The sequence below is a fragment of the Arachis hypogaea genome, chromosome 12 (assembly GCF_003086295.3).
Source record: "Arachis hypogaea cultivar Tifrunner chromosome 12, arahy.Tifrunner.gnm2.J5K5, whole genome shotgun sequence".
Taxonomy (NCBI): Eukaryota; Viridiplantae; Streptophyta; class Magnoliopsida; order Fabales; family Fabaceae; genus Arachis; species Arachis hypogaea.
In genome coordinates this window covers 102,224,078-102,251,659 of record NC_092047.1, presented here as the reverse complement: position 1 = coordinate 102,251,659, position 27,582 = coordinate 102,224,078, and the positions used below count along the sequence as shown (strand labels likewise).

Here is a 27,582-nt window from a genome sequence, read left to right as displayed (position 1 = left end):
ATTCACGTAGCAAAAGCTCATTTAGAAAATTCTGGTAATTTTGCTTTTTCTTTAATTTATTTAGTAACTTTATATGCGGATCCAAAATTCAATTTACTTCCATCAAATTTTTAGAATGAAAAGGAAGAAAGAAAATACTAATTTGACAATATTGAATCAATTATATATATTATTTAAAACGAAATGAATTTGTTAAAATTTAATTAAAAAATTAAAATTTAGAAAGAGTTACAGTGAAGTTGAAGGGTACATTTGTAAAATCACACAAATTCCTTTGTCGTATAATAATTTCAATTTCAGTTATTAGGAAAGCGTCAGCGTACGAGGAAGACTATAATAACAAAGTCCGCGGTAGAATCGGAGACTCGGTAAAGAAAAAGTCAAATAACAATTCTTCATTCTGCTCCATACAAATTCCCTCATCATCTTTGTATCATCACTTTCAACACTTACGTAAGATTTCTTACTCTTTTCTATTTTCATATTCTCTGTTACTATAAAATATATGAATGCTTCTTCTAACTTTTGACTTCTAACTTCTAAGATTCGAAGACCCTTTTTGTACCACTGAATTAAAAAGTTACCACCAAAAGAGGCACATGCACGATACGCTTTCTCTGTTCTGAGGTAATTAAAGCCTTTTAATCTAAATTGTTTAATGTCACAATGTCTCTGTTATCTATGTTATCCAATTGTTTGATTTGTATTATTTTTAATTTTATTTTTGGGTTTTATAATTTTATGATTTTATTCTTGTTCGAAAATCCACGAATAGGGTTTTCAAGAACGGAACTTTAGAGTATTAGGAATGTCACAAATTATTAATTAATTAATTTATTTATTTTTGAAAAAGATGCCCTAGTTTGTTTCGGTACGTTTTCTTGAATTTTCTGTTGCCACGAATAGATGATCTAGGCTTCACTTTGGAGCTGCAGATATGTTTTGGATGGAGTATTTTATAATTATGTATTTTGTTCTCAATGTAATTTTTGGTTATTCATTTTTTTTTTCCTTTTTTAATACTAGTATGGTCCACAAACATTTTTGTCACCTATAAAACTATGTTGAATTTTTGTGATCCAAGAATCTTGATGTTGACTGAGTGATACCCACAACTTATTATTCTATCCCTTTAATGATGCCAAAAGAGAAAAGAAAAGAAAAAGATTTTACATATCGGTTTCTTTTGTTTCTGGTAAGTGTTGCTATCATGCGGTTGCTTTGTATTTTGGGTCCTTGTGATATCATTAAACGCATTTTGCAATTGGAAAATTTCTTTATGAACTTTATTAATATTATTTTAGAGTTTAGCATATCTTTAAAATAATTAAAATGTTTAGCCCCTATTATTCTCAATCCAAGTTTGAATTTAGGGGATCAGTTCTACTTCAGTACTCCAATCTGTAATAGTCTTAAGGTTTTGATCATGATAGAAAATCCCATTCAATTCCACTACTGGTTTATGTTTGTGAGAAGTTCTGTGTTTTCTGTTTTCTTTATAGTAAAAATAATATGAAGTTGATGGTAAGTTAGGCAAACACTTTTATACTTTTAAAATTAAATATTGATTTTTAACCCTTTTTAGTAAGTTAGGCAAACACTTTTAGGCACTATAGCAATCACCTTCTTTTTATAGTGTTAATGATGTGATTGTGAATCATAAAATAAAGTTTCATTTAGAAGTGGTTAATTCTGATATTGGTTTTATATATGTCAATAGTATTTTGCATTTCATCATTTCTTTCCATTGAAGTAATATCAATTTTGATGGGGTTTCTCAACTCAAGGCTTAATATATAATTCTCTTCTGTTTTTTACTCTTACCTAATAATTCACATGATAAAAGAGTTGCCAACCATTATGTTTTCCCAAGAATTGTAAACTAAAATCAAGCGTTTGAAAATTCTTGATTCCAATTTGGTTAATTTTCCTCTATAGTTTTCTCATTTATGATTTAACTTTGTCTATCCGATTATCTGTTTGTTATTTTCAGGAACCTACAAACCAAGCTTTGTAGGTAACAAACATAAGAAGAATCTAAAGTTATACTATGGCTGGTACACGTAATGTGGCAGAAGATCCCTTGTATACAGATGATGGAACACTTGACATTCATAAAAGACCTGCCAACAAGAAAAAAACTGGAAAGTGGAAGGCATGCCGGTTTATTCTTGGTATTGGATTCTCTTTCTCTGTTCATCGAGTTATAATTAACTTATATCAATCCCTGTGTTGGTGTTTGGTGATCCTAAGATGCTGAACTAATTTATGGCAGGTAACGAATGTTGTGAAAGATTGGCATACTATGGCATGAGCACGAACCTTGTGAACTATCTCCACGACCGTTTTGGCCTTGGAAATGCTGCTGCTGCGAACACTGTTACAACATGGTCGGGGACGTGCTACCTCACGCCATTGCTTGGAGCCTTCTTAGCTGATTCATACATGGGGAGATATTGGACAATAGCCAGCTTCTCAACCATCTATGTCATTGTAAGTTCTGTTCAATATCAGACCTTCGTATTTGTTAAAGTTCATATTATAGTAGAGGCATTTAGCTTGCACTCTTCTCTCAATATGAGTCCATATGTTAGTGTCTGAGATTTTCAAGTCTAGAAAGCAACAGCTTGATAATAAGGATTTTTTCTTGGTGAATTATTTAATGTATACTTTTTTACACTCTTTTGTGATGCTTGAGAAGTTGGTATTTGTCAAGAACTAATCTCTCTGATCTAAGATGGATGCTGCTATGCAGCAATGGTGAGAAATTCCTTTAGAAACTAAGATGGATGAAGCTGAGTTCTTAGAACAGGAAGTGAATAGAAGACTTTGGAATTGTATCGAGTATTGAATCTAACAGAATGATATTGAGTTACATAACTAATAGCACTTCACATCTATTTATAGAAGGTTACAATCCTAACCACCTATCATGCACTCCTTATTCTACTTTGTTCACTGCTTCTATCTTCATTCTGTACTTCTTCCTTTACAGTATTGATGTCTATGAGGTTTTAAGTCTAAGATGTGTTTGTTTACTGTCTCAAAACAATAAAGATACAGTCACAGACAAAAAGACACATATACATAGATGCAGATACACTTGAATACATGAATAGGTGTAGTTTGTTTGTTTGGTTGTTAAGACACTAATAAGGAGATATAAACACATTTGTCGATGAAACTAATTTTAACCCATAACTAAATATTTTAACTTGATAATAAGGATTTTTTCTTGGTCAATTGTTGTTGCTGTTTATCTAAGATTATTACACACTTCCTCGACATTTTCAGAAGTTGGTATTAATCTCTTCTCTAGCTTCATTTCTATTCTAGTTTCCTCATATTTGCAGCTGCTTCTTTGTTCTTTCCATCATAGTTTTCATGTCTTCCATCCTATTGGGGTGAAAATGGTTACCATATAAGAGTGTAAGTCCTGTTAATGTTAATGTAGGATGTTTATTTACTTTTTTTCAGGGAATGTCGCTGTTAACATTGTCTGCTGTAGCACCTGGACTGAAGCCTGTGTGTCGCGGTATAAGTGATTGCCATCCAACAACAGGACAAACTGCAGCTCTCTTTATCGCACTCTACTTGATTGCTCTCGGAACTGGCGGTATCAAACCGTGTGTTTCGTCTTTCGGCGCTGACCAGTTCGACGAAAATGATACCATTGAGAGGAAAAAGAAGAGCTCTTTTTTCAACTGGTTTTACTTTTCCATCAACGTGGGTGCACTCATTGCTTCCTCAGTGCTGGTTTGGATACAAATGAATGTGGGTTGGGGATGGGGTTTTGGAGTCCCTGCGGTTGCCATGATCATTGCAATTATATTTTTCTTCATCGGTAGTCGATGGTACCGGCTGCAAGTACCCGGTGGCAGCCCTCTTACTAGGATTTGCCAAGTCATAGTCGCCGCCACAAGGAAATTCGGTGTTCAGGTGCCAGAGGATAAGTCTCTTCTTTATGAGACTTCAGATGCAGAATCTGCCATCAAAGGATGCCGCAAACTTGAACACACACAAGAACTTAAGTGAGTTATTCACACCATGCTGTCACTACTTAATTATGATAAATTATATTAGGCAATCAAAACTGGTTGCAAGTACTTTATTTGGTTCCTTAACAAAAAGGTTTTAAGTTCAAATTCACCTTAGTTAGGTCAGGCCAGATAACCCGAGTTTCCAGTAATAGAATTTAGATTTTGGCGGTTTAATTGGGATGAAAACTAGTTGTAACCAACATGGTATTCCATCCATTTCAAAATAAGTGTCGTTTTCATTTTTTTTTTTTGGTTCATTGAAAAGTTAATGTAATTAGTCAATGGGCTTATCTAGATACATTAATTTTTCAATGAACAAAAAGTGAAAGCGGCACTTATTTTAGATCAGAGGGAGTATTAGTTAAGAATTAAGATAGTAAATACTTTATTTGTTTCCTAAACTAAGGTTCTAAGTTCAAATTTACCTTAGTTGAGTTAGGCCAAATCAGAAGCGGAGCCTCATATAGGGTAAGGGGGGCAATGACCTCCCCCAACCATCAATTTTTCGCTATAAATTATACATAAAATTTAATTTAGTTTCCTAAAAGTGTTATTCTATTTTATTCTAAATATAAAATTATTTTTTGGCCCCTCTTTCACATTGAGGCTAGCTCCACCCTGGGCCAAATAAGTCGAATTCTCAGTAATAGAATCTAGATTTTGAAAGTTCAACTGGGACGAAGAAAGGTAAAATTGTAATCTAGTAGTTTGACAATATCCCTTATTGTTTAGCAGTGTAGAGTATCAATAACTCCATCTTTCCATTACTAGTTGATCAGCCCAAATGCAATGGTGATAATGCATATTCAAACAAACGAAACATCCACAACATGACCTATAATATAGAGAAGCGGGCTTGTCTTTTTCCTATTTTGCACTTCATCATATAGCATCTTCTGGTTATACTTTCATTCTAATTTTTTCTTTTATTCTTATGTTTTCCAGATGTTTGGATAAGGCAGCAGTAGAGACAGATTCCGACCGCCTAAAGGATTTGCCGAATCCATGGAAGCTCTGCACGGTAACACAAGTCGAAGAGTTCAAATCCGTGATTCGCTTGCTCCCAGTTTGGGCTTCACTTATTGCCTTTGCAACTGTGTACTCTCAAATGAACACCATGTTTGTTCTACAAGGCAACACAATGGACCAGCATATTGGTCCAAAATTCAAGATTCCATCAGCCTCCCTCTCCCTTTTCGACACTCTGAGCGTCATCTTTTGGGCACCGGTCTATGACCGCGTCATCGTCCCATTCGCAAGGAAGTTCACCGGACACGAACGCGGATTCACGCAACTTCAACGGATAGGCATTGGCCTCATCATCTCCATTGTGTCCATGATTGTGGCCGGAATCCTAGAGGTCGTTCGCCTCAACATGGTCCGGAAAAACAACTACTATGATCTCGAGACCATCCCCATGTCGATCTTCTGGCAAGTGCCGCAATATTTCCTCGTCGGAGCTGCGGAAGTCTTCACGAACATCGGTCAGATGGAGTTCTTTTATGGTGAGGCACCTGATGCTATGAGAAGTCTCTGCTCGGCTCTGTCACTAACAACTATGGCCTTGGGAAATTATGTTAGTACCCTTCTTGTTACCATTGTGACAAAAGTTACCACAAGTCATGGAAGGCTTGGTTGGATACCGGACAATCTGAATAGGGGCCATCTTGATTACTTCTTTTGGCTTTTGACCCTCCTCAGCTTGCTCAACTTCCTTGTGTATCTATGGATTGCAAAGAGGTACAAATACAAAAGGGTGATAACAAATGTTCGTTGAGATGTTGGCATATGATGTTCCACAACTTTATCTGCTCTAGCCTCTAGAATTGCATTTTGTGTTTAGTGTTTTTAGTGGATTTGATGTTGCTATATGAACTTTTATGTTGATATTTATGTAGATGCTATTTGTGGCTTGTAGTTTTTCTTAAGTAAAAAGTTCCTTTAGAGTCTTTTTTTTTTTTTTTCCTTTTCTTTTCTTTAGGAGTGAACTCTGTCTATGTTACACTTGCGGTACATAGTCGGTCCCAAACCCGGATAAAGGAGGAGGGTTGTGTTAGGTCTTCGACAACCAACATAAAAACATAGTCAAACCCCCATGACATGAATCAAAGACATTATTGCGCTAAAGCTAGGTCGTTGTCCGGAAGCAACGCGCTGTATGGCTCGAGTATGGTGTCAAATGAGAAAGAGCCACTGCATCGGTGTCCGAATGTAGTATTAAATGAGCAAGGGTTCTCACGTTTTCGTGAACGGACGAGGGTAAATAAGCTAGTTCACAAAGTAAAAGGTAAAGGTCGGAGTGACAGAAGGTTGAGATTTGGGACATGAAACATAGGCACTCTAACAGGAAAGTCCATGGAGGTGGTGGACACTATGACAAGGAAGAATATTAACATTATGTGTCTACAAGAAACAAAATGGGTTGGTGCGAAGGCTAGGGAGTTGGATACTTCTGATTTCAAACTTTGGTATACAGGAAAGGTGAAGAATAGGAATGTGATTTGTATTATTGTGGATAAGCAGTGGAAGAAGGACGTAGTGGATGTCAAAAGGGTGGGAGATCGGATCATCTCTATCAAACTTGTGGTGGAGGGAAGTGCTTTTCATGTGATTAGCGCTTATGCACCGCAAGTAGGTTCAGACGAACAACACAAGATAAGGTTTTGGGAGGATCTAGAGAGTTTGGTCCAAGACATACCTTCATCAAATAAGATTTTCTTAGGAGGAGATTTAAATGGTCATGTTGGAAGAGAAGTGATTGGGTATAGAAGTATTCACGGAGGCCATGGTTTCGGGGTGATCAATGCCGAGGGTAAAACTATTTTGGACTTTTCCTCAACCTTTGACCTTCTCATCGCAAATACATATTTTAAAAAAAGAGACGAACATCTTATAACCTATAAGAGTGGCATGACAAGCTCTCAAATCTATTTCTTCTTGTTGAGGAGAATCAGCCAAAAATTTTGCATTAATTGTAAAATTATCCCAGGGGAGTGTTTGACAACACCACATAGGGTGCTCGTTATGGATTTTCGTGTTGAGAAAAAGTTGAGGAAAAAACATCATACAACTCAAGGACGAGGTGGTGGCGGATGAAAGGTGAGGAACAAAGAAGCTTCCTAAGACGGGTAGGAGAAGAGGCAAAGTGGGATGGGAAAGGAAGCGGGGAAGAGATGTGGAGGGAGATGGTAGAAGTTATTAGAAGAACAGCAAAAGAAAGCTTTGGTGAATCTAAAGGAATAGGACCAAGAGACAAGGAGTCTTGGTGGTGGAATGCGAGTGTACAGGAAAAGATAAAGATAAAATGGGAGTGCTTTAAAGAGTGGTCTTTATGTCGCAATGCATATAATTGGGAAAAGTATAAGGCGGCTAAGAAAGAGATAAAAGTGGCTGTAAGTGAGGCAAGAACAAGAGCATATGAGGGTCTCTACCAGTCTTTGGGCACGAAAGAAGGAGAAAAATGTATATATAGAATCGCAAAGAGCCGTGAAAGAACGAGAGATTTGGATCAGGTTAAGTGCATAAAGGATAAGGATGGAGAGATGCTGGCTCAAGAGGAGAAGATTAATGAAAGGTGGAAGAGCTACTTCTACGAGTTATTTAATGAAGGACAGAAGACTCTTTCGAGCCTTGGTCGGTTATGCACAAGGAAAGAAGATGAAAACTTTGACTACTATCGAAGGATTCGAGACTTCGAGGTAAAAGAGACTCTAAAGTAGATGAAAAATGGCAGGGCAGTAGGACCTGATAATATCCCGATTAAGGTTTGGAAGGGCCTTGGAGGGAAAGGCATCAACTGGTTAACCAAGATTTTTAATGAGATTTTAAGGTCAAAGAAGATGTCTGATGAGTGGAGAAAAAACACATTGGTACCTATCTACAAGAATAAGGGGGATATATAAGTTGCTAAAACTATAGAGAGATCAAGCTCATGAGCCATACCATGAAGTTATGGGAAAGGGTGATAGAACGGAGGTTGAGAAAAGAGACACAAGTAACAGAGAACCAATTTGGATTTATGCCAGTTCTACAACCGAAGCGATATACCTGTTAAGAAGGATGATGGAGAGATATTGTAGTAATAAAAGGGATCTACATATGGTGTTTATTGATTTGGAAAAAGCGTACGATAGGGTGCCAAGGGAGGTCTTATGGAAGGTTTTAGAAAAGAGGAGAGTAAGGATCGCATATATTCGTGCAATTAAAGACATGTATGATGGGGCCACAACTAGTGTGAAGACTCAAGGTGGTGTGACAAAGGAATTTCCTATTGGTATAGGATTACACCAGGGATCATCCTTAAGCCCATATCTTTTTACATTAGTCTTGGAAGTACTGACAGAGCACATCCAAGAGCCTGTGCCATGGTGCATGCTTTTTGCCGATGATATCGTCCTTATGGGAGAGTCAAGGGAAGACCTAAATAAGAAGTTAGACTTATGGAGAGAAGCTCTAGAAGTGTATGGTCTGCGCATAAGCCGTAGCAAGACGGAATATATGGAATGTAAGTTCAGTCTGAGAAGGGAAAAACCTAATATAGAGGTGAAGATTGGAGAAAACATCCTATCAAAAGTTAAAAGTTTTAAGTATCTTGGGTGCATCATACAAGAAAATGGAGAGATTGAACAGGATGTAAATCTGAAGGTTGTGATAGGCTTAGAGAAGGGGGGTTGAATCTATGCCTTTCTTTTAAGTTACTGAAATAACCCTTTAAAACAAACTTTGACTTCTGATTCTGTTTGAACTCAACAGCGAAAATTTATGAGACAATTTATTTTTGTCTCATGAATATCAGAAAATAGAACATTGCAGAGAAGAGAGAAGCTAACACCAGCATATATCCTGGTTCGGTTGCCTTGTGCTATGCAACGTACATCCAGTCTCCTCCACAACAATGGAGGAATTTTCACTATAGTTAAAAGTATTACATACACCAGTTTCACAGGATTGACTCAATCCTTTCACACTCAAGTTCTAACCTAACTTGACATTGGCTATGCTAATACCTAAATATTCACTCTTAGTGCTAACCCAACTAAGAAATGGATACCTCAGTGGTACAAGATACAAGACATAGACATACCTAAAGAAATATGAAAATAACTTTAGGCTTTTCTCTCAAGTGTATCTCTCAGCCTTTTTCCACTCATGGCTTTTACTTAAGCTCTCTCAGTATGCCTTTTCACTCAAGAAATTACAGAAAGATAAACATTGAAAAGTAAATTATAATCTGTAATAACATGAAGGAGATTGACTTCATCAACAGCCTCTTTGCTATGTGATAAACCAGATTTGCATGTCTCTGATTCAGTTATTCATTTTTGGCAAAATACTTCTTTGAAAGAGAGCACTGTCCAAGTAGAGGAACTTCTTCAGAGAACTTCTTCACAGAACAAAACCTCAATACTCTGGGTTATCTCTCCTTACTTCTGAATGAGCAAAAATTCTCTTTTATCTCCTTACATGTTGCTGGGTTCTTCTTCCTAGGTCAACTTCTTGAACACTGTGCTTCACCAATCCCAGCCGTTTACTTTCTCCCATTTTTACTTAAATTTGGGACTTTGCTTCTGACCTCTTTGGTTGACCGAAAACCACAGGTCATCATGAACAAGAGTTTCCAACGGTAAAACCTTATCTCAGCCCTTGAAAACTAACTTGGTCCCCAAGATATGTTTAATACCGTGGATTTACAGCAGAGAAGAGCAGACAACATCTTTCCCATGTATCTCAGAATGGATAGGCAGAGCGTTGAAGATGAAGAGAAGAAGATCTAATGCATGTAAAAAGAAATATGTTACCTTTAATCTTTTATTAAGCTTGAATTGGTTTGAACTTGCTGATTTGTCATCTGCCTTTCAAGTTTAATCTTTCTCTTTCTTGCTTCTTTGATGACTAGCTTAGGGAAGAAACTTTCTCTCTCACTTTTTCTGATTTCTGACCAAGGCACAAAAGTGAACGTTGCTTTTGGTAAAGCAAATGAGAGGGGTTTGCTTGCTAAAATCAAATCGGACTTGGATCGGGTTATGATTTGCTTGGCCCGTTTTGATTTCTCAGCTTTTATTTCCTTTTGGGCTTCATTTATGTTATTATCCCACCAGTCTTTTTTTTTTATTTTCATCTAATTAGGCTGCTCCATTATATTTATTTTTTGGCCTGCAACATATCATTATAAATAATCAACACTATTTATTTATTTTACCCAATAAAATAATGTTTGTCATCATTAATTAATTTAGTTAATTTCTTAACTCAACAATCTCCCCGTTGATGACAAACATATTTTAGCAGATCAAAAGGAAATGAATTTGAGTAAGGTTAAGAAACTTCCCTTTGAATGATGTTGCTTGCTTTTATGTTGCTCCCTCTTTTCTTTTCAAGAGTAGCTCCCCCTGAATTTATGTTCTTCTCTTCTTTCCTGTTTATATATACTTATTTGGAGCCAAATAAATACCATGTACAAACCAAAGATGCAGCAGACAGTGATAATTTTTAATAGCTCATGACAGATCATACTTGAGTCAAAGTAGAGCATTAAAACTTCATGGTCAAGGTTAAAACAGCAACATATCATAAAGCAAGTTTCCAAACTCATGCCAAAAACATTCAACAACATTGTAGCAGTAGCAATTAACTAAAAGCGATATATATCGCTATTACTCCCCCTTTTGTCATCAAGGGTGGAAAATAGGCAAACTTAATCAAAACATCACCTTAAAACATGCAAGAAGGTGTTAGAACCCAGTTCAAAATACCAAATAAATTAAAAGTAACTGCAGCAGTTGTTAAGGTATTACATTCATCCAGAAATAAGAAACATAAGTTTCAAAGTAGCAAAATAAACAGAATTCATGAGACAAAAATAGCAGACAGTAGCAGCTTCAAGAAACAATCCTAGGCATTTGAACCATTTTCCTCCGAATCAGCTTCCTCTTCAACATCAGTGGCAGGATCTTCATCTTGATTAAGATTATCAATGAACTTCATAAACACAGCCACTCTATCCCTTAATTTTTGGAGGAAATTCTCATGTTTGCTGGCTAGCTTTCTTTGCTCTTTGCTCATAGTAATCATGTGATTAGATTGGGAGACAAACTCTTGAACAACATCTTTGACAATGTTCAGCAGAGCAGATTTTTGGCCAGTAGAGATGGAGGTACCCTCGGTGGAAGGAGGAGGAGATTCATTGGGAATGAACTCTTCATCATCATCTAGAACCACTCTCTCAGATCGTGTAGGTCCTTTTTGCTGTTTCACTGCACCACCTCCCTTTAGATATGAATGTCTATTTTTATAATTCTCATTGGTCAAGTCAATATCAAAATGCTCAAATATACAAGTTAGAAACATGTCATAAGGAAGGGCTTTGTCTTTTTCACTCCTAATCGAGTCAAACATGTATCTAACCATCAAATATGCAAATGAAATTTCTGTTTAGGTGAGAAGGGCATATAAAACAAGAGTGTCAGTGTAGAAAACCCTTTGATATGAACCACTTTGAGGAAGTATGATGTGGTTGACGATTCTGTGCAACTGAGCACGTTCATATCCTAGGGCTTTGTGAGTGGGTGTAATGCCATCAATCAAGGAGACATGTTCACAAATATTAGCCAAAGCATCATTGTAAGAAACACTAACTCCTTCATCCCACTTAACCGAAACATAAGCACAAGGCCCAACATCAATATACTTTAATGAATCACTGATAGTTTCATTATTCAAAACTATGTCTCGACCCTTTACATATGAGTGAACAGTGCCTTCATGATATGTCATGTTAGCATAAAACTCTTTGACCAAGAGAGGATAAACTGGCTTTTTGATGTTAAAAAGATGATTCCAGTCCAGAAATTCCAAGTTTTCAACAAAAAAAAACCCTTTCTTTTTCAAAGTTGGTAAATCAGCAAGAAAAGAAGGGCATATGGTACTGTACCTAATAATGCCTTCATAAAAATCATTGTTCATGACAGACCTAAATTTAAAAGGATTATAGTTAGAGTGTGATGTCATGAAGTGGGATTTATGAGCAAAAGGATCAATGTCAGGTTCTCTAACAGATTTAAGAGGAACTCGAGTTTTACCTCGCTGAAAACGTAATGAAACAGACCTCCACTTGGGTTGAAGGGGCTCAGAGGCAGGTTCAGGCGCTGCTGGTCTTTTCCCTTTTGAAGAACTCGGCTTTGATGATCCAGGCCTTGAAGGAGGTTCCTTTGGAGGAGGAGTTGGCTTGGCTGAAGATGTAACCCTAGATGGGTTTTTTGTGCGTGCCATAGGATCGGTCCGAGGAGGTGAGGTAGGAGGAGGAGGAGAAGGAGAGGGAGTGAAGGTTTGGTCTTGGGAGCGAATTGAAGGTTTTGTAGGAAGCTTGTAAACTTTTTCACGAGGAGGCCTTTTAGCAATGGTTTTCTTTCTCATTTGGTTAGTTTCAGGCTTTTGAGGGAAGAGAAGCAGTAAAGATGGTGGAGGAAACTGAGGAGTTGTGGAGAAGTTAATGGAGGGAAGATAGGGAGTGTTGGTAACCGTACCCAAAAGAAATTTTTCACAAACCATGCAACTGCATCACCTTTTGATATGACTTGAAAAGACATGACCTCATAAAAGAAAGATTTTATTTGATTTTAAAATAAAACAGAAAATTAATTTTAAATTTTTAAAACCTTTTTTTTGAAAAAAAATTAAATCAACCTGAAAGGATTTTTGGACAAAAATCTGAAACACACAAGCTTAAAAAAACAAATATTAAAAAATATAACATTCATATTGGGTGCAGAGGTAGTTTGAATTAAGGAAACATGTAGGACCACCCATGATTTGATTTTTGATGTTGGCCCAGATCAATTTTCACTTGCAACAGGTCCAGAACACGCTGATTGAAGGGAACGTTCTTCACATGCCCAGAATTGTCTCATACCTATTTATGAGACAAAAATTCTAACAAAAACATCAGCAACTTTTAAACAAAGAATCATAGCTTAAAATCCCTAAACTAGTCCTTAGCATACAGAATCTGTCCTCAGCAAGTGGTTTTGTAAAAATATCTGCTAATTGCTCCTCAGATTTAACAAATTGAATGCTAATATCCCCTTTTTGTACATGCTCTCTTATTGAGTGAAATTTCACTTCAATATGCTTAGTCCTAGAGTGCAAAACTGGATTTTTAGAAATATTAATGGCACTCATGTTATCACACAACAAGGGAATATTTTCAGTATTTAATTTGTAATCAGCAAGCTATATTTTTAACCACATAAGCTGAGAACAACAAGAAGAAGCCGCTATATACTCAGCCTCTGCAGTGGATAAAGTCACTGTTGGCTGCTTCTTATTTGACCAAACATTCAAGGACTTTCCAAGGAAACATAAACCTGATGTGCTTCTCCTATCAACTCTATCATCGGCAAAATCTGCATCACAATAACCAACTGCTGAAAAATCATCAATCTTAGGATACCAAAGACCAAAATTGGATGTTCCATGAACATATCTAATGATCCTCTTAACTGCAGAAAGATGCGACTCTTTTGGTTTGGATTGGAACCTTGAACACAATCCAACACTTTGCACAATATCGGGTCTAGAGGAAGTTAAGTACATAAGAGAACCAATCATTCCTCTATACCTAGTCTCATCCACATCTTTCTCAGTTTCTCCCTTGTCTAATTTTGAATTAGGGTGCATGGGAGTTCCCATAGGTTTGGCATTTTTCATACCAAATTTCTTAACTAATTCATTGGCATACTTCTCTTGATGAATGAAAATACCTTTTTCAGTTTGTTTAATTTGTAGCCCAAGAAAAAAATTAAGTTCACCCATCATACTCATGTCAAATTCACTTGTCATGAGTTTTCCAAATTCAGTACAAAGGGATTCATTGGCTGATCCAAAAATAATGTCATCAACATATATTTGGACTAAAATGAAAGACTCATTAGAATTTTTGATAAAGAGGGTAGTGTCTGTGGTACCTCTTTGAAAACCATTTTTCAAAAGAAAGGTGCTAAGTCTCTCATACCAAGCTCTAGGAGCTTGCCTCAAACCATAGAGAGATTTAGATAATTTAAAAATATGGTTAGAAAACTTTTTATTTTCAAAACCTAGTGGCTGCTCCACATACACTTTTTTATCTATCACACCATTTAAAAATACACATTTCACATCCATTTGATATAATTTAAAACCACAAAACGTAGCATAAGCTAAGAGAAGTCTTATGGCTTCCATTCGGACAACAGGGGCAAAGGATTCACCAAATTCTATTCCTTCTTCTTGGTCATATCCTTGTGCCATTAGCCTTGCCTTGTTTCTTGCAATGCTACCATCCTCTCTAAGCTTGTTCCGAAAAATTCACTTGGTTCCGGTCACTTTCTTTCCACTTGGCCTTGGAACCAAAGTCCATACTTGGTTCTTCTCAAACTCTTGGAGCTCATCTTCCATTGCCTTTACCCAAGAAGGGTCACCAAGGACTTCCTTAATATTTTGAGGCTCCATTTGAGAGAGAAGGACAATGTTTGTTCTTTCATTTACCTTTCTAGTTGAAGACCGAGTTCTAACCCATGAGAGACATCCCCAATAACAAATTCCTCAGGATAATTCTTTAAGAATCTCCATTCACGAGGTCTGGTGGACTTGGAGGCAGATTCAGATATCAAGGGATTCTGGGTGCTGTTGGCTTCAGGATTACCTTCAGATTCATGAGACAAAATGGAATTGTCTCTTGAATTTTTAGCAACTGCAGTTTCTGGTTCAGTTTGAACATAATTTTCATTTTTTTGATTTTGCACAATTTTAACGTCCTTTTGAGCTTGATTTCCTGCATCACAATCTTCCAAAATACTTTGCACCAAGTTAGTATCACAAAATATAACATGTATGGACTCCTCAATAATTCTAGCATCTTGATGATAAACTCTATATGCTTTACTAGTTGTGAAATTTCCTACAAACAAGCACTCATATGCCTTTGGATCAAATTTACCCAAATTATCTTTGTTATTTAGAACAAAACATTTACATCCAAAGATGTGCAAGTAGTCCAAGTTTGGTGGGTAACCTTTCCAAAGTTCATAAGGAGTTTTCTTCAAAAATTTTCTTATGATAGTTCTATTCAAAATGTGACAAGCCGTGTTAACCGCTTCAGCCCAAAGGAACTTTGGAACATTGCTTTCACAAAGCATAGCTCTTGTCATTTCTTGTATGTTTCTATTTCTTCTTTCCACAACACTATTTTGTTGTGGTGTTCTTAGACAAGAGAAGTTGTGAGATATTCTAAATTCCTCACAAAAGGATTCAAATAAATTGTTTTCAAATTCAGTTCCATGGTCACTTCTTATAGAAGAAATCTTTAAATCCTTTTCATTTTGAATTTTCTTGCAAAAAGGTTCAAATGCCGAAAAGGCTTCATTTTTGTATGCAAGAAATAAAACCCAACCAAACCTAGTATAGTCATCCACAATTACTAAACCATAGTATTTACCACCTAAGCTTTGAGTTCTTGTTGGACCAAATAAATCAATGTGTAGCAACTCAAGTGGCCTTTTAGTAGAGATGTCTTCTTTTGAACCAAAAGAACTTTTTGTTTGTTTTTCCATTTAGCAAGCATCACAAGTGATGTCTTTGTCAAACTTTATCAAAGGAAGACCTCTTACTAACTCTTTCTTTACAAGTTTGTTTATTTGAAATATACTTGCATGGCCCAATATCTTGTGCCATAGCCACTTTTCAGATTCTTTAGAATGAAAACAAGCTACATTTTGATCCTTTAGTTCATCAAGGGTAAGTCCATACACATTATTACAACACTTGGCAACAAAAAGCACTTCATTTGTCTTTTCATTTACAACACAGCATTCATGCCTTTGAAAATCACTAAATATTCTAGGTCACACAGTTGACTTATACTCAAAAGATTGTGCTTCAAACCACATACCAAAAATACATCATCAATGAAAGTAGATTGTTTGTTGCCTACTTTTCCAACAACAATTATTTTACCTTTACCATCATCTCCAAAAGTCACAAAACCTGCATCATACTTGTTAAGTTTGATGAAGTAAGTTGACCTTCCAGTCATGTGCCTTGAGCATCCATTATCCAAGTACCACATATCTTTCTTGTTCATGGATGCTAGAAAAATCTGCATGAGAAACTTCAAGTGACCTTAGGTATCCAAATTAATTTGGATTCTTTGAAGTTAATCCATCTTGGTTGCCCAAGTACATTGAAATCACAAACAACATTGTAAATTTTGTTTCCCACAACTCTCTTTTTAATGAAACATTGTGCATATGAGTGACCAAATTTCTTGCAATTTACACAATAATTTTCTGATATGTATCGCTGAAATTGAGGTGAGTTATTTTGCTGGAAATGATTAAAGGATTGAAATTTTCTAGTTTTTGGAAGATATGCATTTCTTTTGACAAACTGATTTTTATTAAAATTGTTCCTCTTTGCAAAAGCATTTTCACCAGAATTTTTTTGAACTTTTGGACTTTTCGAATATGAGGTTTTGTTGTAAAATGGTAGTTTCTTGAAAGCAACCTCATTTTTTGAAATGTACCCCAAACCTGGCCTGTTTGAACTAGGTTCGGTTCTTGGTGAAGGCTCAGTTTCACTTGTGTATACTTCATCGAATTTTTTTTTCAAATGTTGAAACATATCCAATACTAGATTTGTTTGGTGTGGATTTAGTATTTGATGAAGAAGCCACAAATTTCATAGAGGAATCATTGAAAACTGCACTTTCCTTGGCTATATAACTGTTCATACCCTGGGTCGAGCTGTCCGACCCGGGATGTTTAACGACAAGTCGACCGACCTCTTCAAGTCAGGACCATCCGACCTCTTGTCAAAGAGCTCGGCCAAATTACCAGAAAAAGCCCAAATAGGGCCCAAACAGAGGAACACGACCCAAATCCAAAGGCAGTCCAAGCCTACCGAGATAAGGGCGGTTCCCTTGAAGATAAAGATGACCTCACTCAAAGATAAGATAAGATAAGATAACTATCTTATCTCCAAGAAGGCCATTCCTCACCATTATAAATACATTGGAGCACCCAGGTATAACTCATACTCTGATTCTACTAAAAACCTGCTTAATACCGTTGCTAACTTAAGCGTCGGAGTCCCTTGCAGGTACCCCCCACCCTCCAGTGACGAAGGATCAACATCATCTACAAGTCCAATAAGACGGATACGGCGGCTCCAACCACCATCCACAAATTGGATGCCTCATTGCCGACCAACACAGAAGATCTCGTCTGAGATCGACCTATAGTTTCAGGTAACCCTCGGAACATTGGCGCCATTGCTGGGGAACCCGAAAGTCATCCCATCGTCATGGTGGACAACCTTGACAACGACCACAATTCTGATTTGGAGAACAGAACACCACATAAGAATGCAGAGGTTACAATAGACGACACTTCTCAACTTAACAAAGACAAGAATTCACCAAACACGGGAGCCATGGAGGCACTTCAAGATTGCCTAAAACAACTCGAAAAAGAGGTCGAGTATCAACAGAAAGCCGAAAGAGACCTACGAAGGGAAGCTAGGCGATGCCGCGAGTTAGAGGACAAGCTCCTAAAACTCGAAGCAGATCTCAAGGTCAAAACTACTCGATCCGGCCACGAAGGTAGTCTCGCAAGGATCAAGATCCGTTCACCAAAGAGATAATGAAAGCCAAAATCCCGAAAGATTTCAAATCTCCCGACATGACTCTATACGATGGCATGTCAGATCCTAGCCATCACCTCAGTAATTTCAGAAGTAGAATGTACCTCACTGACGCCTTAGATGCAGTTCACTGCAAAGCCTTCCCGACTACCTTAACAAAAATAGTAATTAAATGGTTCGACAATCTACCCCCTAGGTCCATCTCAAGCTTTGACGATTTAGCCAAGAAGTTTCTAGCCAGATTCTCCATCCAGAAAGATAAAACTAAGGATGCCCCAAGTCTATTAGGAATCAAGCAAGGAGATCGAGAAAGTCTCCGCAACTATATAGAAAGATTCAACAAAGCATGTCTAGACATACAAAGTCTGCCAACTGAAGCCGCCATTATGGGTCTCATCAATGGCTTACGAGAGGGACTTTTTAGTCACTCAATATTGAAAAAATATCCCAGATACCTAAATAAAGTACAAGAACGAGCAGAGAAATACATCAACATGGAGGAAAACTCTCGACTAGGAGAGACCTCAAAATCAGAATTTTCCTACTCCTCCCGGGATAAGGACAAAGAGTCCAAAAAAAAAAGAAGATCAGCATGGAAAAAAGATCAAGAAATACCACAATTACACCCCTCTTCGGGTGTCTCTTGTAGATGTCTATCGAGAAGTATGTCATACTGAAAAGATACCCCCAGCTCGCCCACTTAAAAGCAAGAAAGGAGGAGGAAATCGGACTGAATACTGTGAATACCATAGAATCTATGGACATTCCACCAACGAATGCTTTGACTTGAAAAATGTCATAGAAAAACTGGTAAGAGAAGGAAAACTAGATCGATATTTAGCCAGCCGAGCAGACGAACCAAGAAAAAGAAGAAAGGACGAAGATGTTGGACGAGCTGAACGACCACCCCGTACACCAGAGAGACATGTTTACATGATACACGGAGGATTTGCGGGAGGAGAAATCTCTAAATCATCTTGCAAAAGACATCTTAAAGAGGTATATCATGTGGAGGGAGGAGAAGAAACACCCGACATCCCCACTATCACTTTCACTAAAGAGGACGCAGCTGGCATCATCTCGGGGCATGACGATCCCATGTTCATCACTATCATATTGGTCAACGCTAATCTTCACCGCACACTGGTAGGTCAGGGAAGCTCGGCTAATATCTTATTCAAAACCGCCTTCGACAAACTCGGCTTGGAAGAAAAAGAACTTAGAGCATATCCGAACAGCTTATTCGGGCTGGGAGACACTCCAATCCAACCACTTGGATACATCTCACTACACACAACCTTTGGAAAAGGAAACCGGTCAAGGACACTCAACATAGATTACATCGTGGTCGACGTGAGTTCAGCCTACAATTCCCTAATAGGCCGGACAACATTAAATCAGCTCGGCACAGTAGTCTCAACTCTACATCTGTGCATGAAGTTCCCAACAGCAGAAGGAATAGCTACGATAAAAGCAAACCAGAAGACGGCGCGCCGCTGTTATAACGAAAGTCTAAACCTTAGAGGCAGAGGAGAAGAATTCCACACCATCGAACTCGGGGGAGTTCGAGGGCGGGAAGAACTTCGTCCACAACCCGAAGGCGAAATAGAAAAAGTCCAGATCGGAGATGTCCCAAACAAAATAACTAATATCGGCACAATCCTAAAAGGAGACATAAAAGAATCACTCATACAGTTCTTAAGAGACAATGTCGACCTCTTTGCATGGAAGGCCGCAGACATGCCAGGCATAGACCCTAAGTTAATGTGCCACAAGTTGGCAGTCTATCCAAGATCTCGGCTAGTACAGTAGAGACGTAGAAAGCTCGGACCAGAACGATCCCGAGCTGTGGAAGAGCAGGTACAAGCACTACTGGAGGCAGGATTCATAAGAGAAGCTAAGTACCCACTATGGCTAGCTAATGTCGTCCTGGTGAAAAAATCAAATGGGAAGTGGCGGATGTGCACCGACTACACTGATCTCAACAAAGCCTGCCCAAAAGATCCTTATCCACTCCCAAGTATCGACGCCCTGGTAGATGCCTCCTCCGGATACAAATATCTCTCGTTTATGGATGCCTATTCGAGATACAATCAAATCCCGATGTACCCACCTGACCAAGAAAAAACCTCATTTTTAACCCCGAAAGTAAACTACTGCTACATCGTCATGCCATTCGGACTCAAAAATGCAGGAGCCACTTATCAAAGATTAATGAATAGGGTCTTCATAGATCACATCGGAAAAATCATGGAAGTATACGTGGACGACATGTTAATAAAATCCCAAAGCGAAGAGTCGTTACTGTCCGACCTCACCCAAGTATTCGACACTATAAGAAGGCATGGTATGCGACTTAACCCTGCAAAATACACCTTCGCAGTAGAAGTTGGCAAATTCTTGGGTTTTATGCTCACACAAAGAGGAATTGAGGCAAATCCAGATAAATGCCAGGCCATACTCAACATGAAGAGTCTGACCAGCGTTAAAGAGGTACACCAACTCAATGAAAGATTGGTAGCCTTGTCCAGATTTCTAGCTGGATTGGCAATAAGATCTCTCCCCTTCTACGCCACTCTAAGGAAGGGAAAGAGGTTTGAATGGACAACAGAGTGCGAGCAAGCCTTCCAGGATTTCAAAAGGTTCCTGGGATGACCACCTATCCTGACTCAGCCACGGGAAGGAGAACCACTTGTATTGTACCTCGTAGTGGAAAATCGGACAATAGCCTCAGCACTGGTCCGAGAAGATGACAGTGGACAACAACCTATATACTTCCCAGCAAAGCATTACAAGGGTCCGAATTGAACTATCAAAAGATAGAAAATTTCTCTTATGCTCTCATACTAACATCTCGACGACTTTGCCCATATTTTCAAGCCCACATCATCAAGGTTCGGACCAACCAGCCCATAAAAGGCATTCTGCAGAAAACAGATTTAGCAGGAAAAATTTTGCAATGGGCAGTCGAGTTGTCCAAATTTGACCTTCAATATGAAGCTCGGACAGCCATCAAATCACAATATTTGGCCGACTTCATTGCAGAGTTCACGGACATCCCGGAAATCCCTACAGAATGGAATCTTTACGTAGACGGTTCTTCAAACAAAACTAGAAGTGGCGCAGGCATGATAATAGAAAGCGACCAGGGAACCCAAATCGAACTTTCTCTCAAATTCGGGTTCCCTACCTTAAATAACCAAGCCGAGTATGAGGCACTACTAGCTGGTTTGAAGCTGGCTAAAAAAGTTGGAGCTCAAAAGCTTATCATCTTCAGTGACTCACAAGTAGTCACCTCACAAATAGCAGGGAGTTACCAAGCTAAGGACCCCACCATGAAAAAGTACTTAGACAAAACCAAGAAACATCTCGGATAACTTGTGGAATATGAGGTCCACCATATACCCCGGGAACAGAATGCTTGAGCTGATGCACTCTCAAAACTAGCCAGCACCAAACCAGGGGGCAACAATAGAAGCCTCATCCAAGAGATGCTGCAAAACCCGTCAATCTCAGAAGAAGAAAAAATCCTAGCCATAACAGGTCTGGATCAAGGATGGATGACTTCCATAATTAATTACCTCAAAACAGAAATACTCCCTACAGATAAGAAGGAGGCAAAGAGGTTAAAACGGGAAGTACAATACTACACCATCATAAATAATACTCTATACAAGAGAGGGGTTTCAACACCACTGTTAAAATGTGTGCCGACTTCCAACACAAAAGAAGTTTTAGAAGAAGTACATAGTGGCATCTGTGACAACCATCTTGGAGCACAAGCCCTCACCAAAAAAGTACTCTGGGCCGGATTCTATTGGCCAACTTTGCAAAAAGAGGCAATGGAATTCGTAAAGACATGTTCACCATGTTAGAAGCATGCTAATTTTCATATCGCTCCACCAGAGGAGCACATCAGTGTAACCTCACCCTGGCCATTTGCAAAATGGGGACTCAACCTCCTAGGACCGTTCCCTCAAGGATCAGGACAGGTCAAGTTCCTCATCGTCGGGGTAGATTATTTTACAAAATGGATTGAGGCAGAGCCCCTAGCCAACTCCACTGCTCAAAAAAGTCGAAAATTCCTATATAGAAACATTGTCACAAGGTTTGGGGTCCCATACTCAATCACCACAGATAATGGCACTCAATTCACAGACGCAGACTTCAGAAAATTAGTGGCCGACTTGAAAATAAAGCACCAATTTACATCCGTAGAATATCCCCAGGCTAATGGACAGGCAGAGGCTGCCAATAAAGTTATATTAGCCGGGCTAAAATGGAGATTACAGGATGCCAAGGGAGCCTGGGCTGAAGAGCTCCCACGAGTCCTATGGGCATATCGGACAACTTCACACTCCACCACAAAGGAATCACCTTTCCGATTAGCTTACGGAATGGAGGCAATGATCCCAGTGGAAGTCGAAGAAGGATCACCCAGAGTAATCCACTATAATGAAGAGGCTAATTCTCTACTTCAAAAGGAGGAACTCGACCTACTTCCAGAAATTCGAGAAAGAGCTCGGATCAAGAAAGAGGCGTTAAAACGTCGGATGGCCTCAAGATATAACTAAAAAGTAGTACAACGAGGTTTTGCCGAGAACGATCTCATCTTAATCCGAAATGATATCGGAACAAGTCGACCTGGAGAAGGAAAGCTGGCAGCCAACTGGAAAGGACCTTACCGAGTCATTGAAGTGCTCGGAAAGGGATACTACAAGCTGACCGAACTCGAAGGGCGAGAGCTTCCAAGGTCATGGCACGCCTGCAACTTAAGAAGGTATTACAATTAGAAGGTAACAAAAGATCTTAGGATGAGGTGCACTCTTTTTCCTAAAAAAGGTTTTTTAACGAGGCACCAAGCCAAGATCCATGAACTGCCTGACTTAGAGGGGTAAAATGCCCACATGTATATATTTGCATTTTCCTTATTTTGAATAAAGTTTTTAGATTCTCTACAAATCCTCTTATCAAGACGCATTAATCTGAAACGCAAAAATTCATCGCCCGATTATAAAGCTACAGATCGGCAGAAAGTGAAAATCAAATTCACTGCTCGATCACGATAAAGACCAACGAAGATGAAAATCAAATTCATCAAAGGTCGACCAAACGGGGATCAAACCCAATTTCTACAAAATCGGTAAAGATGAAAAGGAGACAAAAATAGAATATTGCAAGAAGTTATCGAAAGTGATCCATGGAAAGGACCTGACGAGGTCTTAATAAAAATGGGTTGCTAAAAATAACTTAAAGACAGGCCGACGTAAAGAAGTCGGACCAGTCGATCATAATAACCAAAGTTATAAAAAGTAAATCCTTGGAAAGAGGCCTGGCCAGCCCTAAAAAAAAGGATTGCTAGAAATAACTTAGAAGGGACCGACATAATGAAGTCGGCCCAAACCAAAAAATTATAAAAAGTAATCCATAAAAGAGACCTGACTAAGGTCCAAGAAAAATGGATTACTAGAAATTCTTTAGAAGGGTCCGACATGATGAAGTCGGCCCAAACCAAAAAGTTATAAAAAGTAATCCATAAAAGAGACCTGACCAAGGTCCAAGAAAAAATGGATTACTAGAAATAACTTAGAAGGGACCGACATGATGAAGTCGGCCCAAACCAAAAAGTTATAAAAAGTAATCCATAAAAGAGACCTCACCAATGTCCAAGAAAAAATGGATTACTAGAAATAACTTAGAAGGGACCGACATGATGAAGTCGGCCTAAACCAAAAAGTTATAAAAAGTAATCCATAAAAGAGACCTGACCAATGTCCAACAAAAATGGATTACTAGAAATAACTCAGAAGAAACCGACACAACAAAGTCGACTCGGCAAGGCTACCAAAAGTTAAGACCCATAGGAAGAGACCTGCCAAGGTCCAAGTAAAAAGGATTACTAGAAATAGCTTCAAAACATGACCAAGTTTAAGAAGTCGGACAACAGAAGGCAGACGCTATAAGGGCCCCAAGTCAGATCCAGAAAGCCATGACCTCAAGAAAATCAAATTGCAGGCACCATATCAAGAGAAGGCAAAGAAGACTAGTTGCACGAAGTTAGCCTCAACTAAAATAGAAAACAAAACACAAAAGGCAATCAAAAGAGATTGGACAGCAAGGCTCTAACACTCCCAAGATTCCAGAAGGTGTCAGAAAGATGCAGACAAGCATACCACAAAAAGAAACAAAGTTGTTATAATAACAAGACTCAAGAGGCCACCTAAAGTTGACCCCAAGAGCCTGAGAAACTACCTTTGTTTTTTCAAAATAAAGTTGCAAATAGAAAAGTAACCAAAAGTATCCAGAAGTCAAGACCATAAAACTACAAAATAAAAGAGTTCAAAGCCCACAGGTCGGGCTATACACAAATGCATCTGAAATAATTAGAGAGGATCCAAGGACTTCCCAGTAGCTACATCCCGAGGTGAAGGAGGACGAGTCTGAAGAGGTACCACATCTATCATCCCGTCATCCCAGTTCAGGATCTAGACATCGGGATCAGACTCAGGTTGGCCGACTTCAGTTGCCAGAGTTGAAGGAGGCGGGGCAACGGAGACTTTGGCAGAAGGCACAGGAGGAGGGTCGACATCATCATCATCATCAGGGTCATCTGGAACAATCTTCCCATATTTTACAATGTTGTCAAGGCTAAAAAGAGTGAGGTCAAGCTCGGGCGCAAGAACTTGAACTTGATCCTTCAAATTCTCATAAGCAGCATTTACACTGCCTACAAGATGACCCTGGAGCTCGGCATAATCAGCTCGGGCAGACTCTAAATCCTCCCTAAGACCCATCATCTCCCTATAAGTCGTGACAGAGCTCTCCTTATGCTTCAACGCCATATCTTCAGACAACTTGGCAGAAGCCGCCAAAGCAATAGCCCGAGTCTTCTCCCCCTCCAACTCTTTCCCCAACTTAGCCACTTTCACCTCGAGCTCTTCCTTCAAACCCTTCATCCGATCGAACTCTTATTTGACCTCCTCCATAAAGGCCTTCGTTGCGTGGATAGGAAGATCCTGGGCAGTTCGATATAAAGCTGTTCCCATATGTGCCATTTTGATGCTGCTCCGAGTAATGAAATCCAAATGACGAAGAAGAGAGACATCATCAGTAGGAATAACACCAAAAAGAGCAATCTGCTGGTCGACAAACCCAACAACATCAAAGTCAGGGGCATCTAGATTGAAGGGCTCAACAGTCCTTTGTCTTTTGGGAAGAGGTCCGCCAGTGGGAGAAGAGGTAGCAGCAGAAGTCTGAGGGGGATCAACTAAACGGACCTGAGGCGTAGGGATCATCTTTCTCCGCCTAGCAGTATTCAAACTAGGCTTCTTGGGAGGAATCTGGGAAGATCCTTCCCCAGCAACTTTACCCGAGATGTGCTGTGCTGCTGTAGCCTTCCTTGCCCCCTTAAAGGCCTTCATAGATTCGTTGTTTTTAATCATCTCTGAAAATACACAAGAAATCAAGTTATATACTGAAAGAAAAAATGAGCTCGAAAAGAATAAAACAAATACGACAAACATCAAGGAAGACGACCCCTACCCAGTTCAGTTCGGAGAAGTAAAGGATCTCCTAAAAATTTCTTAGTATCAAGATGGGGAGGCTGCCCCCAGTTTTCTTCTAACATAGTTACAAAAGCTTGCTCAACTTTGTCCAACATCTCCCAGGTGTACCTAGACACCACTACATTCCTTTGCCATTCTAAAGAAAAGCTGGGCTCGCCATTCTCATCCAAAAAGAAAGGTCGAGCTCCTTCAACAGCTCAGACCTTAAAAAAGTAATTCTTAAAATCTCTAAAAGACTCATCATACATGGAAAAAATTTTGTGTCCTTGGGCAGACCTGAAAGAAATCCATGAAGCTTTCTTTTTGGTGGTCCTAGGCTTGGTCAATACAAAGAGGTACAGAAAGAGGGTTTGAGAAGGTTTAACATCAAATTCTTGACAAAGTAATTGAAAAATTTTGATAAAACCCCACGAGTTCGGATGAAGTTGAGATGGAGCTACGTTACACGCCCACAACAGGTCGGTCTCAAAAGGGGTGAAAGATAGGGTGATGTTCATCTGACTAAAAAAGAAGTCGTACACATAAAAGAAGGGACGCTCCCTCTGGGTCGGAACAGGGAAGCAAACCCTTTCATCAGAATCAGGTGCTACCAATTCATAGTTGTTCTCTTGATCCCTACTATTACAGATTCGATGATGCTTTCTAAGCTCTGTACAGAATTCAGAGTCAGCTAGAGAAACACACAGCAGGACGAGAGAGTCCAGCCAATCGAACATACCCTCAGGAACCTTGGAAGACGTCTCGACAATATTTTTGCGAGAAGACATGGTCAACTAGTCCTACAGCCAGAAAAGAAAATGGATTACTAACCAAAACAGCTCAGACAAAAGAAGTCAGCTCGGACAAACATGACTAAGAAGCAACACAAACAGTAAAAGAAAAACCCCAAGACACACACCAAGGTCCAGGGGCATCCTTTGGAGGCAGGGACAGAGTGAAGACTCAGAAAAAAGTCCATAAGGCTACATCCCAACAAAACTCTCAGCGAAGAAAAGTAATCCCCTTCCAAATAAGTAACAACACGAGAAGGAAATCAAAGCAAGCCAGCAGAAAAACGTTATCTTCTACAAAGTCTATCATTAAAGAAAGCTATCAACATGACGAAATCATCAAAGGCGCAATCCTTTTTCAAAGAATCAAACAGTTTATCATCCCAAAACCTCAAATGTGATGACACAAACAAAAGCAGTAACAACATTTCAAAACCCTAAATATGTCAACTACCAAGAAAAATGAAGGAACCTACCAATTAAAGAAGCCCTAAAACAGCGTACATAGCAGAAACGATCAGACACAGCAAGCAAAGGAAAGATTCAAACTTGCACAAAAGCCAAACGAAACTATAAAAAGAAATGACATAAAAGAAGACAGGAAACCAACCTGCAAGAGAAGAAGGAATGGCAAAGCAGTCCAGAGTCTGAAATGACAAACGAAGCCACGCCAACAATCGCCTTCTCGAGAAAAGAAGAAGAAAACACGAAAGAACAGCAACAGAGGAAGTAAGGAGAAAAGAGAAGTTGCAGTGAGCAAGGAGAAAGGAAATAGGAAGCGAAAAGCTTTGTGAAAATTCAAAATGAGAAAAGGAAACGGCGAAGGGGAAAGTTAATGGGTTTTAAAAACCCTCGCACGTTCCCAAGAAAGTGCAAAACGCGCGCTACAAGGAGAAACATTCCGCATTTAAAGCTACTTAAATGAAGTTCCACAAATATACTCAACAAAAGAATGCTCGAGTCCGGCTTCCCCAAAAGAGATCGAAAAAACTCGACTTCAAAAGAAAACCGAACTCGAGCAGGGGCACTGTTCATACCCTGTGTCGAGCTGTCCGACCCGGGATGTTTAACGACAAATCGACCGACCTCTTCAGGTCAGGACCATCCGACCTCTTCTCAAAGAGCTCGGCCAAATTACCAGGAAAAGCCCAAATAGGGCCCAAACAGAGGAACACGACCCAAATCCAAAGGCAGTCCAACCCTACCGAGATAAGGGCGGTTCCCTTGAAGATAAAGATGACCTCACTCAAAGATAAGATAAGATAAGATAACTATCTTATCTCCAAGAAGGTTATTCCTCACCATTATAAATACACTGGAGCACCCAAGTATAACTTATACTCTGATTCTACTAAAAACCTGCTTAATACCCTTGCTAACTTAAGCATCGGAGTCCCTTGTAGGTACCCCCACCCTCCGGTGACGAAGGATCAACATCATCCATAACTCCAACAAGACGGATACGGCGGCTCCAACCACCATCCACAAATTGGATGCCTCATCGCCGACCAACACAGAAGATTTTGTCTGAGA

At 39.1% G+C, this 27,582-nt stretch overlaps 1 protein-coding gene across 4 annotated transcripts; it reads left to right on the top strand.

Moving 5' to 3' along the window:
- Nucleotides 1-324: 324 nt before the first annotated feature.
- Nucleotides 325-5,989, top strand: LOC112727947 (protein NRT1/ PTR FAMILY 8.1). 4 transcript variants are annotated; one of them, XM_025777903.3, is made up of 6 exons: nucleotides 325-453; nucleotides 545-627; nucleotides 1,994-2,174; nucleotides 2,276-2,493; nucleotides 3,478-4,031; nucleotides 4,986-5,989. In XM_025777903.3, the coding sequence occupies exons 3-6, from the start codon at nucleotides 2,051-2,053 to the stop codon at nucleotides 5,815-5,817; spliced, it is 1,728 nt and encodes a 575-aa protein (XP_025633688.1). In that variant the 5' UTR covers nucleotides 325-453; nucleotides 545-627; nucleotides 1,994-2,050; the 3' UTR covers nucleotides 5,818-5,989. The 4 variants fall into 4 exon arrangements, with proteins under 4 accessions (XP_025633688.1, XP_025633689.1, XP_029146641.1 ...); XM_025777904.3 differs by lacking the exons at nucleotides 325-453; nucleotides 545-627 and adding an exon at nucleotides 1,280-1,524; XM_029290808.2 differs by lacking the exons at nucleotides 325-453; nucleotides 545-627 and adding an exon at nucleotides 1,332-1,417.
- The last annotated feature ends 21,593 nt before the right edge of the window (nucleotides 5,990-27,582 follow it).